Genomic DNA, 17,627 nt, shown 5'->3' on the forward strand with positions numbered 1-17,627 from the left:
ACCTTTATTAACCGGATGGGGGCAACAGTGTCTAAAGTGCTAGTGAGGATAAGGTCTATGTTGTTCGCCATCTCATCAAGATGATCAGCAGTTATGGGTTTAATGTGAAACTGAGATAAATCAGGCAGGTTATTTATGAATCTGTCCTTAGTGGTTGGAACAATAGTCCTACCAAGTCGATACCGTGGTAAAACACGGTTAATCTGCTCTACCGGTAGTGTGTACAGTATGAGATAATGGTCTGTGATGTCATCACTCTGGGGTAAAATATCTATATCAGTGACGTCTGCTCCGTGGGATATTATTAGGTCTAGTGTGTGGTTAAAACGGTGGGTTGGTCTGGTGACGTTTTGTTTAACTCCAAAAGAGTTTAGTAAATCGACAAATGATAATCCTAGGGCATCGTTTGCATCATCTACATGAATATTAAAATCTCCTACAAGCAGCACTTTATCAAAACTGATCAAGAGGTCTGAGAGAAAACAAGCAAACTCATGAAGAAAATCAGCATAGGGCCCTGGGGGTCTGTACACGGTGACCAGAGCGAGTTTTCTATGCATGTCAGAAAGTGCAATTTTAAGAACGAGCACTTCGAATGATTTAAAGCTGAATCCTAATCTCTGACTAACATTAAGAGAAGCACTATAAATGGTTCCTACACCCCCCCCCCCCCCCCACGACCAGTCTGACGGGGCTCATGCTTATAAACATATCCTGACGGTGTAGACTCGTTTAGACCCATATAATCACCTGGTTTAATCCAGGTCTCAGTGAGACAGAGTGCATCGAGATTATTATCTGTGATCATCTCAATTACAATCAGTGCTTTGGGTGCAAGTGATCTAATGTATAAAAGACCGAACTTTAGAACTTTGTTGTCTGGCATTTTTCAGTTTTAACTGCAATAAGATTATTTCTGGATCTTGTGTATGTAATTTTTGGTTTTACTACCCGAGGAATAGATACGGTTTTAATAAACTGGGCTGTGTGTGAACTTGTAACTATTTGGTCTGTATTATGCGTGTTCTTATAGTTGAAGATTTCTTGATGTCTTACCAGTCAGATGGTGTGAAGTATCCTAGAGATGTTATCTGATAGCACTGCTGCTCCAACTCTGCTGGGGTGCAGGCCATCAGGGCGGAAGAACCTAGGACGCTCCCAGAAACAGTTCCAGTTATTAACAAAGAGAAGTTTATGTTCTCGACACCATGACTGTAACCATTCATTTAGAGCTAAAAGTCTACTAAACTTCTCAGCCCCTCGCTGGTAAGTGGGAAGAGGTCCTGACACAATGATCCTCGTTGTGGGTGATGTGCTGCGTACCGTCTCCACCAGGATCCTGAAGTCCCTCTTTAAGATCTCCGTTTGCCGCAGCCTGGTGTCGTTTGCTCCGGCATGGAGAACAACCGCTCCAAAGTTCTCGTTCAGGATCGCGGGTACCTGCGCAGCGACATCCAGAACACGAGCACCAGGAAAACAGCGAGTGTGCACCTTACCTTTAGCTCGGGTAGCGCGGACATGCCGGACGATGGAATCTCCGAGAATAACAGTGTCGCGTTCCGTCTCGCGGAGGGGGACGAAGCGGTTCTCGGTCGAGATCTCGAAGGCCGGTGGTAGAGGTGGAGACGTCCTCGATCGGGGCTTGGCTTGTCTCTTCCGCCGCGGCCGCATCCAGGGTCCATGTTGCACCGGTGCCGGAGTTGTAGGTGCGCTGGGCCTGGGCAGAGAAGCACGCGGAGTTGATGTGCTGGGAGCGTTAGGTTCAACCCGGGAGTTTACCTGGGATGAGTGCGCGTCCGCCCGGGATGTTTCCAGCGCCGCTTTCCACTTTCGCAGCCGGTCATGCTTTGCATGAAGCTCGCGAATCTGTTTCTCCAATGCCTCCATCTCCAACGCCACCGTTTGCAACTCGAACGAGTCCTCACCTGTGCTCGAATGCAGACAAACAACCGGCATAGTGCTTATAGTTACGAACAGATTTATTATACAGAGATGTGAGTGAGAGAAAATAAATATAAACAACACTAGTTATAGTCGAGTTAACTAACTACAGGCACAAGTCAGGAAGACAAAAACAATTAAGGACTATTAAAAGAGGAAAAACGGGATGGATGGATAGATAGATAGATAGATAGATAGATAGATAGATAGATAGATAGATAGATAGATAGATAGATAGATAGATAGATAGATAGATAGATAGATAGATAGATAGATAGATAGATAGATAGATAGATAGCAAAGTTTGTTTGAAAGACGCCGAGAGAGATACAAACACGTAACTCGCGGCAAACAAGTCAAACACAGGAAGCTACGTCCATATACCCCATGTCCCTCCTTTGCACATGTCCAAACCATCTCAATCTCGCCTCCCTCACATTGTCCCCAAAACTTCCTATATGCACTGTCCATCTAATAAACTCATTTCTAATCCTGTCCATCCTCGTCGCTCCCAACGAAAACCTCAACATCTTCAGCTCTGCTACCTCCAGCTCCACCTCCTGTCTTTTACTCAATGCCACTGTCTCTAAACCATACAACATCGCAGGTCTCTCCACAGTCTTATAAACCTTCCCTTTCACTCTTGCAGACACTCTTCTATCACAAATCACTCTTGCCAATAGTCACTTCCCTAACACACTCTCCATTACTTTGCACTGTTGACCCCAGGATTCTGAACTTCTCCACCTTCTCCCCCTCTTTTCCCTGCAACCACACCACTCCACTGCCCTCTCTCTCATTCACACACAAAGTACTCTTTCACACATTTACTCTGACTCCTACTCACTTTCATGCCCCTTCTCTCCAGCGCGTACCTCCACCTCTCCAGGCTACTACTCTTTCCCATAACTTCATGGTGTGACTGATCAACGTAATTTCCCTGTCATTACTGCAGGTCTGCACATCTCCCTTGTTCTACCAGCACACTCCTTCTCCATTCCTCAGGCATCCTCTTACCTTCCAAAATCCTGTTAAACAATCTTGTTCAAAACTCCACTGCCATCTCTCCTAAACATCTCCATGCTTCTACCTGTATGTCAGATGGTCCAACCGACTTTCCACTCTTCATCCTCCTAATCGCTGCTCTCACTTCCTCCTTACTAATTCTATCCACCATCTCCACACCATCCAACCTTCTCTCTCTCTCATTTTCCTCATTCATCAGCTGCTCAAAATACTCCCCTTATCTTCTCAACACACTCTCCTCACTAGTCAACACATTTCCATCTCCATCATTTATTGCTTTAACTTGCAGCACATCCTTCCCAGCTCGGTCCCTCTGCCTGGCCAATTGGCACAAATCCTTTTCTCCCTCCTTAGTGTCCAACTTCTCATACAGCTCCTCATATGCCTTTTCTTTGGCTTTCGTCACATCCCTCTTTACCTGCTGCCGCATCTCCTTGTACTCCTGCCTTCTTTTCACATCATTCTGTCGATCCCAATTATGTTTTGCCAACCTCTTTCTCCTTATGCTCTCCTGCATTTCCTCATCAACAAAAAACATAGCACCAGGATGCACTATGGGGAATGAAGGCAAGCTGCGAAGGCAGTGTGATGCTCTGGGAAATATTCTGCAAAAACCTGCTGGGATCCTGGCATTTATGTGGATGGTACTTCGGTGTGTGTGTATATATATATAATTATATATATATAAAAACCGAATTGTTGCAGACCAAGTAAACGCCTTCATTGCAACAGTATTTACTAATCACATTGTTCTTTTTAAACAGCATAGCGTATCTTTTCATACTGCAAAAATTACACTGGTCTGTAATTGGCTCCAGTTTCCAAAATACTGCTTTGGGTCAAAATTGCATTGCAATAAATCCAAATTAGAACAGGGATGTGTGATTATGCTCCATAACCTTTCTGCAAATGTGATCTAGCAATGAGAATAGTACCACAGAAATAATTATAAATGTATCTTTTTTGTTGTTGATTCCAATAACATAACTCTCGATTAATTTATTTAAAATTTTTTCATGTCACATTTTCATACTATTTTTCATGAAAAACTGACCAAATTGTAGGTGGGTTGGTCCCATTGCTGTGTAGCTTCACAGACTATTAATATACAACCTCATAATTATACAGTTTTAAAGCTTATGCACATAATTACAGAATACAAACTCGTCACAGATTACAGACGTATAGGTTCATTGGTCATCAGACACTTCCCCTTCCCTTGTAGGAAAATATACTCACCTGTGTATAGATAATTATAAATCTTTATTGTGAAATATTAAGAAAATGTTAGCAAACCAGAACTTTTATCTTTAGCACCTTTGCTGTTTTCTAATATATCTAATGAAAATAAGAATATGCACTTTTTTTTAAATCTCAGAGGATGATCATTTCCCAAAATTTTTAGACCAGTGATAATTTATAATTATCTATACACAGGCGAGTTGATCAACACTGGTCTAAAATTTTGGGAAATGATCAACCTCAGAGATAAAAAGCATGTTTTGTATTGTGCAATATTGTAAAGGAATGGTTTAATAAACATGATGAAATTTACTAGATGTGGATTGGGCTCTAAATCTCCCAGATATCAATCTGATCAATCAATCTATGGCATGTACACAAACAAGTTAGATCCACTCTGGCATCACCTTATACATTACAGGACTTAAAGGATCTGCTGCTAATGTTTTGGTGCCAGATACCACAGAACACCTTCAGAGGCCTTAAGTCCATGCGTCAATGGGTCTTTTTTGGTGACACAGCTGATTTGTGTGTATTGTAAATATTTTAAAGGTGGCATATAAAATTCCAGGTCACTGCACGTATTGTTAATTATGCTAGGACTGCAAATTTCTGCTTATTATATCAATCTTGATATAATTGATAAATTGTTACAGTTCATACAATATTGTTGATTATAGTTTTCAAAGTTATTGTAATAATTGTCAGGCTTTGGTATAAGATTGGCCTCTGTTTAATGGCCTTAGTGTTATGCTATCATTATATTTTTTTCACATGTAAACAGAATGACCAGTAAGGCTTCCTGTGTATATCACTAACCTTCCTAGCACTTTTGTCAAGTCAAGAGTCAAGTCAAGTCAAGAAGCTTTTATTGTCATTTTAACCATATATAGCTAATGCAGTACACAGTGAAATGAAACAACGTTCCTCCTGAACCCAGGTGCTACATAGAACAACATAAAACAAACAGTACAGAACAGAAAAACACAGGGCCGAGAACTAAGATCCTTGCCACATAAAGTGCATGTGTGCAACTGGTGCAAACAGTGCAAAAGAAAACACAGAACAGTGCAAGACAACACAGGACAGTGCAGGACAATACACAAAATATAAAAATAAAAAGGGAAATAGCTCCGCCAGTAAAACCTGTCGTAACAGAATAAGGTGCAGTGTAAACAGAAAGATGTAAACAGAATTTGTGCAATTCAGCAGTAGCAGCAATCAAAAATAAAGTTACCAGTGACCAAAGGATTTGGACAGAATATTGTGCAAAATAACAAGTCCCGGAATCAGCAACAGACGACATGTAAACATTTTGCGATAGTGAAAAGTGTGATTGGTATTGAAACCTGGGTGAGCGACGTGTATGATGGGTGTTGAGTCCGGTTTGTGCAGATCAGTCACACAGTTGTGTGTAAGTGTGTGTGTGTGTGTGTGTGTGAGAGAGAGTTCAGTTCGGTTCTTTGTTGAGGAACCTGATGGCTTGCGGGAAAAAACTGTTGCACAGTCTGGATGTGGCGGCCCGAATGCTTCGGAACCGTTTCCATGATGGTAGGAGTGCGAAAAGTGTGTGTGACGGGTGTGTGTGGTCGTCCACAATGCTGTGTGCTTTGCGGATGCAGCGTGTAGTGTAGATGTCCATGATAGAGGGGAGAGAGATTCCGATGATCTTCTCAGCTGTCCTCACTATCCTCTGTAGGGTCTTGCGATCCGAGACGGTGCAGTTCCCAAACCAGGCAGTGATGCAGCTGCTCAAGATGCTCTCGATGGTCCCTCTGTAGAACATGGTCAGGATGGGGGGAGGGAGATGAGCTTTCCTCAGCCTTCTCAAGAAGTAGAGACGCTGCTGGGCTTTCTTGGTGATGGAGCTGGTGTTAAGTGACCAGGTGAGCTTGTCCGCCAGATAAACACCAAGGAATTTGGTGCTCTTGACGATCTCCACTGAGGATCCAGCGATGATCAGTGGAGAATGGTCACTCTGTGTTCTCCTGAAGTCAACAACCATCTCTTTAGTTTTGTCGACGTTTAGAGACAGGTTGTTGGCTCCACACCAGGCTGTTAACCATTGCACCTCCTCTCTGTATGCTGACTCGTCGTTCTTGCTGATTAGACCCACCACGGTCGTGTCATCGGCAAACTTGATGATGTGATTCGAGCTGTGCATTGGTGCACAGTCGTGAGTCAGCAGAGTGAACAGCAGTGGACTGAGCACACAGCCCTGGGGGGCCCCAGTGCTCAGTGTGGTGGTGCTGGAGATGCTGTTTCCGATCCGGACTGACTGAGGTCTTCCAGTCAGGAAGTCCAGGATCCAGTTGCAGAGGGAGGTGTTCAGGCCCAGTAGGCTCAGCTTCTCGATCAGGTGCTGAGGAATGATTGTGTTGAATGCTGAACTGAAGTCTATGAACAGCATCCTTACATAAGAGTCCTTGTTATCCAGATGGGTGAGGGCCAGATGAAGGGTTGTGGAGATAGCATCGTCCGTGGAGCGGTTTGGACGATATGCGAACTGCATGGGGTCCAGTGCGGGTGGAAGCTGGGTCTTTATGTGCCTCATGACGAGCCTCTCGAAGCACTTTATCATGATGGGTGTGAGTGCAACGGGACGATAGTCATTGAGGCAGGAGACAGAAGACTTTTTCGGCACAGGAATGATGGTCGTCGTCTTGAGGCACGTAGGAACAGTGGCGCTGCTCAGGGAGATGTTGAAGATGCCTTGTTGAAGATGTTGTTTGCCAGCCCTAACCTGCTTTTTCACTATATTTAGTAAACATGTTAACCATAATAATCATAATAACCCTGCTTAATCTTTAATCCTCCCACCTTAGGCATCGCTCTATTAACCTGTTCCTCACGGGCTACCAGAGAATATGGATAGAGACATACTCATTTGAGGAGAAGCTAGTGCAGGATTTGGCAGTAAGTACCTTTCAGAACAAATGAGCAGACCTCATCTGGCACTAGCTATGTGCACTACAAGCTCAATTTTCAACAGAGCTAAGGTCACTTGGGATTTTTGTTTAAAAACAATTTAACTAAAAAGTACAAAATAAGACTTTATTAAATGTATTTCTAGTTTCAGCTTTTAGAAATCAAGCTGCAATTATTATAATTCTGCAATTTTCATTTAGCACTATGATTAAAATAAATTTTAATCATGATCTACATGCTCTACTACATAATCTTGATTTTCATATTAAGATTCACGTAAGTTCTAAATAAAAAAAGTAGAATTCATACCAATGTTTCTATTATATTATCTTTTTAATATACCACTATACTGAATAATTACTTATAAGTGTCTGGCTTACAGAGTATAGTAGTTGAGTCTTTATCCACCTGGGTTGGAAATTCCAAGCACATGATATTTTCAAAACTAAGATGATCTAGTTGTTTAGATAAGTATTTTGATTACACAGTCAGAAAGACATATGTAGATACAGTATCTCACATTTCAGTGACTATTTTATTCACCAGAGCTGCACGTGCTGTTGCTGGGATCCTTTTCCACTCCTCCATAATGACATCACGGAGCTGCCGGATGTTAGACAGATGGCGCTTCTCCACCTTCCGCTTAAGGATGCCCCACAGGTGCTCAATAGGGTTCAGGTCTGGAGACATGGCCACTCCTTCAGCTTCAGTTTCCTCAGCAAGGCAGTTGTCACCTTGGTGGTGTGTTTGGGGTCATTATGCTGGAAAACTGCTGTTCGACCCAGTTTCTGAAGGGAGGGCATTATATTCTGCTTCAGAATGTCACAGTACATGTTGAAATCCATGTTTTCCTTAATAAACTGCAGCTCCCCAGTACCAGCAACACTTATGCAGCCCCAGACCATGATGCTACCACCACCATGCTTAACTGTACACTAGGATGTCCCCCCACATGCTGGACACTATCTGAGCCAAACAAGTTTATCTTAGTCTCATTACTGCACCGGACATGGTTCCTGTAATTCATGCTCTTTGACAGGTTGTCTTCAGCAAACAGTTTGCAGGCTTTCTTGTAAGCCAGCTTCAGAAAAGGCTTCCATCTGGGATGACAGCAATGAAAACTGACTTGTTGCGGTGTGCAGTATATGGTTTGAGCACTGGCGGACCTTCCAATTCTGTAACGTCTAAAGAAGTGCTGTCAGCACTTAGTGTCTTTTGAAGCCAGCTTCTGCACCTGACGCACAGCACAAGGACTCAACTTCATTGATTGACCCTTGCGAGGCCTGTTCCGAGTGGAACACATCATGGAAAGTTTTTGTATGACCCTGTCCACTGTAAGTTAACTCAATTTCAGTGTTCTTTTAATCTTCTTATCCAATCTTACTATAAACTAGGCTATCTTTGTGTAGAGCAACAATTCTAATTCCTAAATCCTCAGACTTTTCTTTGCCATGAGGTGGCATGTTGAACATCCAGTGGTCAGTATGGGAGAATTATAGAACCAAAAGCAAAAGAAAAGCACTAAATTGTAACTGCTCTAGCAAAAGATACACAAATGTGTATGGTCCTGTCAAGCAGACAAAAGCATTAACATGACAAATAGGACATGTGGCTTTGCATGATTACATGATGTACAACTGTTATCACTTAGGGTGTACTCACTTTTGTTGCCAGCTATTTTGGCAATAATGGCTGTATATTGAGTAAGTTTTAGAGGACAGTAAATCTATACTGCTATACAAGCTGCACATTGACTACTCTAAAATATCTCCAAGTTTTATTTTTAGAGTATTGTCCATTCAGAAGATATGCATAATTAGTTACTGAAATGTGAGCAGTGTACTCACTTTTGTGAGAAACTGTAGTTCAAAATAAAGGGGGCATTTTAACAAGACCTTGCTTCTGTCCTTGTTTAATTTTATTGAAATTATTTTCAATTAAATTGAATTCATTTAATTGTGATTTTTTGTTTTTGTTTCTTTTTTGGTTTTTTACTTTGAGATAACAACTCCCTGCAACTTGCATGACATCTCATATAAATGGATGTCAGTGCTTGTCATAATGTTGTGTCTCTGCTCTCTCCACCCTGTGTGGTAGTTCCAACTAGTTAATGGTAATTTTAACTTTACTGGCAAAAATATTTAGAGAAATTTCTTTAGCAGCATTGCAGTGGCATTGGTTGTTTTATGAGAAGTTCATTTCATTCTGAATAATAAACCAAAATGAAAGAATTTGTTGATTGTTGTGAAAAAAATTGTGAGTATGTGGGTCTCATGTATGAATTTAATTCGTTGCTTTCATCCATGTCATTTGCTTTTGCACAATGCTTTACTATAACAATCGGTTATGTTAATACTGTATGCTCAATATGTATGCTCTGTATGTGTTGTGTGCATTTGCTGGAGTAATATAAATAATGTTTCCTAATTAGATTTCCCAAGCGCTCTGTATGCCCTGATTTTAAGTACCTTCAGTTGAGTTGCATACCTGTTTAATGTAAGTAACTGGTAATATAAAATGCTCAGTGATGTGTTTGTCACGCGGCGTAGATGGAGGCGGAGGCAGAGGCAGAAATATAAGCCGGCGTTTTTATTATACAAAAGGGCAGAGCCAACATAAAGCACCCGCAGAGCGGGATAAACCGGCAAACGGCAGTCCGAAAGACAAAAGAATAAACACAATAACATCCACGGTGCAGGGTGCGGCGCGGAGGCAGAGAAGGAGGAGTGTCAGAAGTTCTAGGAGCGACGGGAAACGCACACGCCGCCGTGGAGAGAACGAGGAATCCGGAAGGAGAAGATGCGTAGCGTGGGAAGCATACGCGGAGCAGCGAGCCACCAGGAACCTGCACAGACCAAAACGAAACTACACACATGTGCATACAATAACCGACAGTTCGTGATGGTCAGCGTGGGGTTTATATGGGTGGCGTAAGGGGAAACGGAGATGAGTCTCAGCTGCTCCTCGTGAAGCCCGTTTACATACACACAAACAGAAAAAAGACACATTCTTCTGCAAATATGCATACAGATATGTGGTGTGCAAATCCTCTCTCACGCTTAGTACTTAGTATGTATTTGAATGTGAATTTAAAGCATTTTCATTATTTTCCTCTTATATTTCAGTTCCCTAGAGGATGATTTACTATATATAGCATACACAGACATGATGGCAAAGGTAAATATGTGTGCATTTGAACACAACCTTTTTTTAATGTTACACTGTAGTTACCACAGTATTTCCTTGTAAAAAAAAAAAAAATTTGCTTGTTTCTGTTGTACTCAGAGTTGTGCTGAAGATGAGAATGGGGATGAAGAAGGAAAAGAAAAAACCTTTGAGGTTTGAAGAGATTTTCCTTTTTGTATTATATATGCAAATATGAATATATGAGTGGCACTTGTCAAAGGGTGGGATATAGTATTTGATCCCTTACCAAATTAGCATGAATTCTGACTCCCACAGACCCAAATTAGTTCTGTCACTCTAGAAAAATGGGGGGTCCCCTGGTGGTCTAGTGGTTAGGATGCGGCGCTCTCACCGCTGCGGCCCGGGTTTGATCCCTGATCAGGGAACCAACCCCAGCCACTCTTAGTGCCGGTCCCAAGCCTGGATAAATGGGCAGGGTTGCGTTAGGACGGGCATCCAGCGTAAAAACGTGCCAAATCAAACATGCGGATGATCCGCTGTGGCGACCCCTGATGGGAGAAAGTTACTCTAGGAAAATGGGGAAATTCCAGCCTTGTGCAGGTCAACAATCTTGTCCCTGATGTCCTTTGACAGCTCTTTGGTCTTGCCTATGGTGGTGTAGAGGTTTGAATAGAAAAGGTTGATTCTGGGACAGGTGTCTTTTATACACATGATGAGTTGATATTAGGAGTCCTTTTTTAAAAGTACAGGACTAATTTGGGTGTGTGATAGTCAGGATTCTTGCTGGATGGCAGGGGATCAAATACCAATTTGACTCGATCAAATAGAAATTTATTTATGTATATACTTAAAAAAAAACAAAATTAAAACAAAATTATAAACGCAACACTTGTTTTTGCCCCCTTTTTTCATGTGCTGAACTCAAAGATCTAAGACTTTTTCTATGTAAACAAATAGCCCATTTCTCTCAGATATTAGTCACAAATATGTCTAAATCTGTGTTATTGAGCACTTCTCCTTCGCCGAGATAATCTATCCACCTTACAGGTGTGGCCTATCAAGATGCTGATTAGACAGCATGATTATTGCACAGGTGTGCCTTAGGCTGGCCACAATAAAATGTGCAGTTTTATCACACAGCACGATGCCACAGATGTCGCAAGTTTTGAGTGAGCGTGCGATTGGCCTGACTGAAGAAATGTCCACCAAGAGCTATTGCCCATGAATTGAATGTTCATTTCTCTACCATAATCCGTCTCCAAAGGCGTTTCAGACAATTTGGCAGTACATCCAACCGGCCTCGCAACCAGGGACCACATGCAACCACATCTTGCATCTTCACCTCCAAGATAGTCTGAGACCAGCTGCCCGGACAGCTGCTGCAACAATCGGTTTGCATAACCAAAGAATTTCTGCTCAAACTGTCAGAAACCATCTCATGGAAGCTCATCTGCATGCTTGTCATCCTCATCGGCGTATATGACAGCGTGTTCCAGTTCCTGCTAATATCCAGCAACTTCGCTCAGCCATTAAAGAGGAGTGGACCAACATTTCACAGGCCACAATCAACCTGATCAACTCTATGCGAAGAGATGTGTTGCACAGATGAACCTACCATAGCAATAGACTGTACAATTCTTTGTAAGGGGTAAATTTACAAAGAGGGGGAAGGTTGTATACAATTCTGTAAAAAGTATTTGCTTCTTCCTGATTTTTTTTTATATTTGTCACACTTAAATGCTCCAAATACCCATATTACACAAAGATAACCCAAGTAAATACAAAATGCAGTTTTGAAATTTGAAATAATTTAATTAATCCCACTTTTAGGGAAATCATGCTTAATCATTATTGAACTGTGATTAACCACTTTTTTTTGAAAAGCTGAGTTAAATTTGACTTGTCACCCACAGGCTTAATTACGCCGAGACCTGTTAAATTAAGAAAAACCTTAAGTGAAACATTAAACATTCTAAAAGATCGGAAAAACCAAGAGATCATGCTGTGACCTAATGATATTCAAGAATAAAAGTAATTGACATACATTATTCTGAAAAGATTTACAACCTTATTTTTAAGGCTTTGGGACGCCAGCAAAACACAGTGAGAGCTATTATTAACAAATGGGTAAAACTTGGAACAGTTGTAAATGAGTGACTGGCGTACCAAAATAATTCCAAGAGCAACTAATTCAGGAGCTTATAAAAAAAAAACTAAAATAACATTTAAAGATTTGCAGGCCTCACTTGCCTCAGTTAATGCCAATGTTCATAATTAAAAAATAAGAAAGTGACTAGGCAAAAATGGCATCCATGGCAGAGATCCAAGACCACAAAGCCACTGCTGAAAACAAAAAACACAAAGGTTTATCCTACATTTGCCATAAAACATTTTGATTATCTTATGACTTATGACCAAATATTCTGTTAACAAAAGTAAACATTTTGGATTGTGTGCATCCCATTACATCTGGCATAAAAATAACACAGCATTTCATAAAACAAGCCAAATACCAACAGTCAAACAAGGTGGTGGTTGTTTGATGGTCTGGATCTGCTTTTTAGCTTCAGGACCGGAAAGCCTTGCCATAAATGATGGAACCATAAATTCTGCATCTACCAGAAAAACATGAAGGAGAATGTCTGGCCATCAATTCATAACTTAAAACAATTGACATAAATAAAAAAAACCACATTTTTATTGTTTGACATAAAATGAGTCAACGATAAAGTTTTTGATTCAGTTACTAATGCATTAAATGATATAATTGTTTAGCTTTTTAATAAATATGTTAATATTTATATTTATTTTCAGTAATATTAAAAGTCATAAATGTGTAATTCTATATTGTGGTTAAATAGTTGATCAAACCTTCCACAGAAAATGCTGGACTATCTGAAGGAGAAGCAAGATGTTGGCTTCTTCAAGCGTTTGTCAGGACTTATGCAGTCATGCAGGTAACGGACAAATAAAGCTTTTCATTCTTGCCTGCTTTTATGAAACTTGTGGGTGGCAATATGAGCTCTTTTATCACATAAACTTCAAATAGATTTACAGTGCATCCAAAAAGTATTCACAGCATTTTACTTTTTACACATTTTATGTTACAGCCTTATTCCAAAATTTATTAAATTAATTATTTTCTTAAAAATTCTGCAAACACCACCCCATAATGACAACGTGAAAGAAGTTTGTTTAAAATCATTGCAAATTTATTACAAATAAAATCCAAAGAAATCACATGTGGGTCTCTGGTTACGCCACCAAGAGAATGACAGCCTAATTTTTGAGCTTCCCGACGGTTTTGCTATTTTTGATTTTGTAAACACTAGTTAATATTTTGCATAATAATGGAGAAAGAGGTCACTACTAGAAGTACGACGACGATGAGCGTGGCAGAAAATGACTCTGAAGGAAGGCAAAGAAGTAGCTCGTCGAGCTTATCTCCACCTGAGGAAGATGGCCCCGAAGTTAGCCTGCGATGTATTCTCAATGCATTCTCAATGCATTCTCAATGCTTTTGGTAGTTTTAAAAGGACAGTAAGGTACAGCTCTCTGATATTAAGCAAGAATTGAAGAAAACAAATGACAGATTAGAGGAGGCAGAGACTAGGGTTGATGAAACAGAGACCGCGCTTCAAGCAACATCAACGCTAATCAGGCTCCTAATACAATGCCAGACTAATCTAGAAGCTAAGCTAATCGATCAGGAGGGCTGTGCGCGCAGAGATAATTTAAGGATTTATGGAGTACCCTAAGATAAGGAAGGTACGGATATGATTGGCTTTCTGGAGAAACTGTTAAAAAGCGCATTGGACTTGGGATTGAGCGAGCACACCGTGCATTAGCACCGAAGCCCAACGATTCGCTAACAAGGTTCAAGTTTGGGAGTTATCAGATAAAAGAGGAGCTGCTTTGCAAAGCCTAACACAAAAAAGAAGTGTTCTACAACTCTGAAGTTCTGAAGAAACACTGGGAATATGCGGAAGCCGAGAAAGTGTTAAAGGAACAACGACTAATGTTTCAGACACCAGGACGCTACGGAGGCAACGAGTTACGTTTTGACAAGGATTTCCAGTGTCCATGGTGAGATCCCCTGCTGCATTGGATCAGTAGGAGATTGATACTTCTATCTACTTAGCAGACAATGGGGAGACGGCGTGACCGGCGCAGAGATGCAGAATCCCAAACAACAGAGAATGAGAAAACCACTCAATCTCAATTTAAAGAAAAACTTAAAAAATTCTGAAAATAAGCATGAGGTTTTTACACTCGATACCAAAATAAGTTATGATTGATTTACAATGCTGCATGTCATCTATAATGTGCTACATAACTGTACAGTTGTTCAAACTCTATAGTTCTACTACTTTAAATATTTGAATGAGTCGGGACTTGTTGATTGGTGAGTTGTCCATGATATGTTTTACTCAAATTTTTTTTTATTATTTTATTATTACCATAATTTTAAACAGATAAAAATTTTATTTGAACTAGTATGCGACTACACATGTTCGGTTTAATGTGGGACTTTCCCTAACATAAGCTTTGACTGTGTAAAGCCCTACAAGGCTCTTTTGAAATGAGCCTCAACACCGGAGACAGCTGTTCCTATTCGTTACGGTGGTGTTTTTTTACAAATAGTTCCTTTTAAGTTTATGTCCATTGTTTGTTTCTTTGGTGTGGGGGTACCCTATAAACTGAGTATTAATAAAGGCATTGGGAGAAATTATGAATGTACTAGCCAATATGGAAGATTATGAATAGACAGATGCTTATATTTATTACTTTCAATGTGAATGGAATTTTCAACCTGGCTAAGAGAAGTCAAATATTGTCAAAAATTTAAAGGGAAAATACTCAGATTGTGCTCCTACAAGAGACACATCTGCCCCCAGTGAAACATAAAAAATGAAAGAGGAGAGGATTTTCGAAGATATATTTTTTTATCGTATAAGTCTGGACGTAGAACAGGTTTAGCAATCTTAATATTACAAAAAGGCAAAATTATGCGAACAACTTTCAGAGATCTTGGACAAGGAAGGAAGATATATAATAGTCTCAGGGAAAATTGATGACACAACCATAACAATATGTAATTTCTATGCCACCCCTGGGAGTGATTTTTGTTTTTATATAAAAATATTTTACTTTATAAGAGAAGCTAAAGGAATTTTTTTATGTGGTGTAGACTGGAATATTCACCTTAACCCAAAAGTTGATTCATCAAAAAACCCAATAACCACATCATTGCATGGAAAAAAATCATGCTCTAATGGTGGGCATACTAGATCTTTGGAAGGACTTTTATCCATCAGGTCATGATAACACATTTTTTTCACATCTCATGATGTATACTCAAGGATAGATTTATTATTTTTTTATTTTAAAGAGAGATCGTCATAGAATGCAGAGTTGTTATATTGGATCTATTATATTCGATCTATTGACCTGTCTGATCATGCACCTACGTACATATTCACAATATACCAGGCAGTACACTGTGGAGGCTAAACACAAGTGTATTAAATAACCCACAATTTCAAACCCAAATGAAGGAAGATATAAAAATATTTCTTGAAGAAAATGATAATGGGGAAGTCAACTATGCTATAGTATGGAACACATTAAAAGCAGTCATTTAGGGGGGGAATCTTGTCCTTCTGTGCCCATGAAAAAAAAAAAAAAAAAAAAACTACAATTAATCAATCTCAGCAATAAACTGAAAGATCTGGAAACTCAACATAAAAAGAAACAAAAAACAACTCTATTGAATAAAATAAAGAAAATTTGAAACAAAATAAATATATTATACTCACTGGAGACTAAAAGAAAGATGGTTTTCACAAAACAGAAATACTATGAAGCAGGCTCTTCAAACTTCTGGCTAGGAGATTACAAAAGCAGCAAGCACAGATAACATCATCTTCTTTCAGCTTCTCCCATTAGGGGTCACCACAGCGGATCATCTGTCTCTATACCCCCCTGTCCTCTACATCTGCCTCTTTCAACCCAACTACCTGCATGTCTTCCCTCACCACATCCATAAACTCCCTCCTTGGCCTTCCTCTTTTCCTCCTTCCTGGTGGCTCCATACTCAGCATTCTCCTACCTATATACCCCATGTCCCTCCTCTGCACATGTCCAAACCATTTCAATCTCGCCTCCCTCGCCTTGTCTCCAAAAAGTCCTACATGTGCTGTCCTTCTAATAAACTCATTTCTAATCCTGCCTATCCTCGTCGCTCCCAACGAAAACCTCAACATCTTCAGCTCTGCTACCTCTAGCTCCACCTCCTGTCTTTTACTCAATGCCACTGTCTTTAAACCATACAATATCGCAGGTCTTACCACAGTCCTATAAACTTTCCCTTTTACTCTTGCAGACACTCTTCTATCACAAATTACTCCTGCCACTCTTCTCCACCCACTCCACCCTGCCTGCACTCTTTTCTTCACTTCTCTAACACACTCTCTATTACTTTGCACTGTTGACCCTAGATACCTAAACTCCTCCACCTCTTTTCCTTGCAACCGCACCACTCCACTGCCCTCCCTTTTATTCACACACATGTTCTCTGTCTTACTCCTACTCCTTTCATTCCCCTTCTCTCCAGCGTATACCTCCACCTCTCCAGGCTCTTCTCAACCTGCTCCCTACTCTCACCACAAATAACAATATCATCTGCAAACATCATAATCCATGAAGACTCCTGTCTGACCTCGTCCGTCAACCAGTCCCTTACCTCTGCAAACAGTAAAGGGCTCAGAGCCTATCCTTGATGCAGTCCAACCTCCACCTGGAACCATTCTGTCGTTCCTACTGCACACTTTACTGCTGTCACACTGCCCTCATACATGTCTTCAAACACCCTTACATACATCTCTGACACACCTGACTTTCTCATACAGTATCACAATTCCTCTCTCAGCACCCTGTTGTACGCTTTCTCTAAATCCACAAACACACAAGGCAACTCCTTCTGACCTTCTCTATACTTCTCTATCAACATTCTCACAGCAAATAATGTAACTGTAGCTCTCTTCTTCGGCAGGAAACCATACTGTTGCTCACAGATGGTCACCTCTTCTCTCAGCCTGGCTTCCACTACTCTTTCCCATAACTTCATGGTGTGACTGTTCAACTTAATTCCCCTGTAGTTACTGCAGGTCTGCACATCTCCCTTGTTCTTAAAGATAAGATCGGTACCAGCACACTTGTTCTCCATTCCTCAGGCATCCTTTCACCTTCCAAAATCCTGTTAAACAATCTTTTTAAAAACTCCACTGCCATCTCTCCTAAACATCTCCATGCTTCTATCGGTATGTCATTTGGTCCAACCA

General features: G+C 40.6%; 1 protein-coding gene across 1 annotated transcript; it reads right to left on the reverse strand.

The window, feature by feature from the left end:
- Positions 1-1,030: 1,030 nt before the first annotated feature.
- LOC310731574 (uncharacterized protein) lies at positions 1,031-1,887 on the reverse strand (the record flags this gene model as incomplete). The annotated part of the gene is made up of 2 exons (XM_083551232.1): positions 1,031-1,147; positions 1,324-1,887. 2 exons carry the CDS (start codon positions 1,885-1,887, stop codon positions 1,133-1,135), a joined length of 579 nt encoding a protein of 192 aa, XP_083407358.1. The 3' UTR covers positions 1,031-1,132.
- Between the last annotated feature and the right edge of the window lie 15,740 nt (positions 1,888-17,627).

Source organism: Silurus aristotelis (genome assembly GCF_946808225.1).
Source record: "Silurus aristotelis genome assembly, chromosome: 9".
In the NCBI taxonomy this organism is placed as follows: domain Eukaryota; kingdom Metazoa; phylum Chordata; class Actinopteri; order Siluriformes; family Siluridae; genus Silurus; species Silurus aristotelis.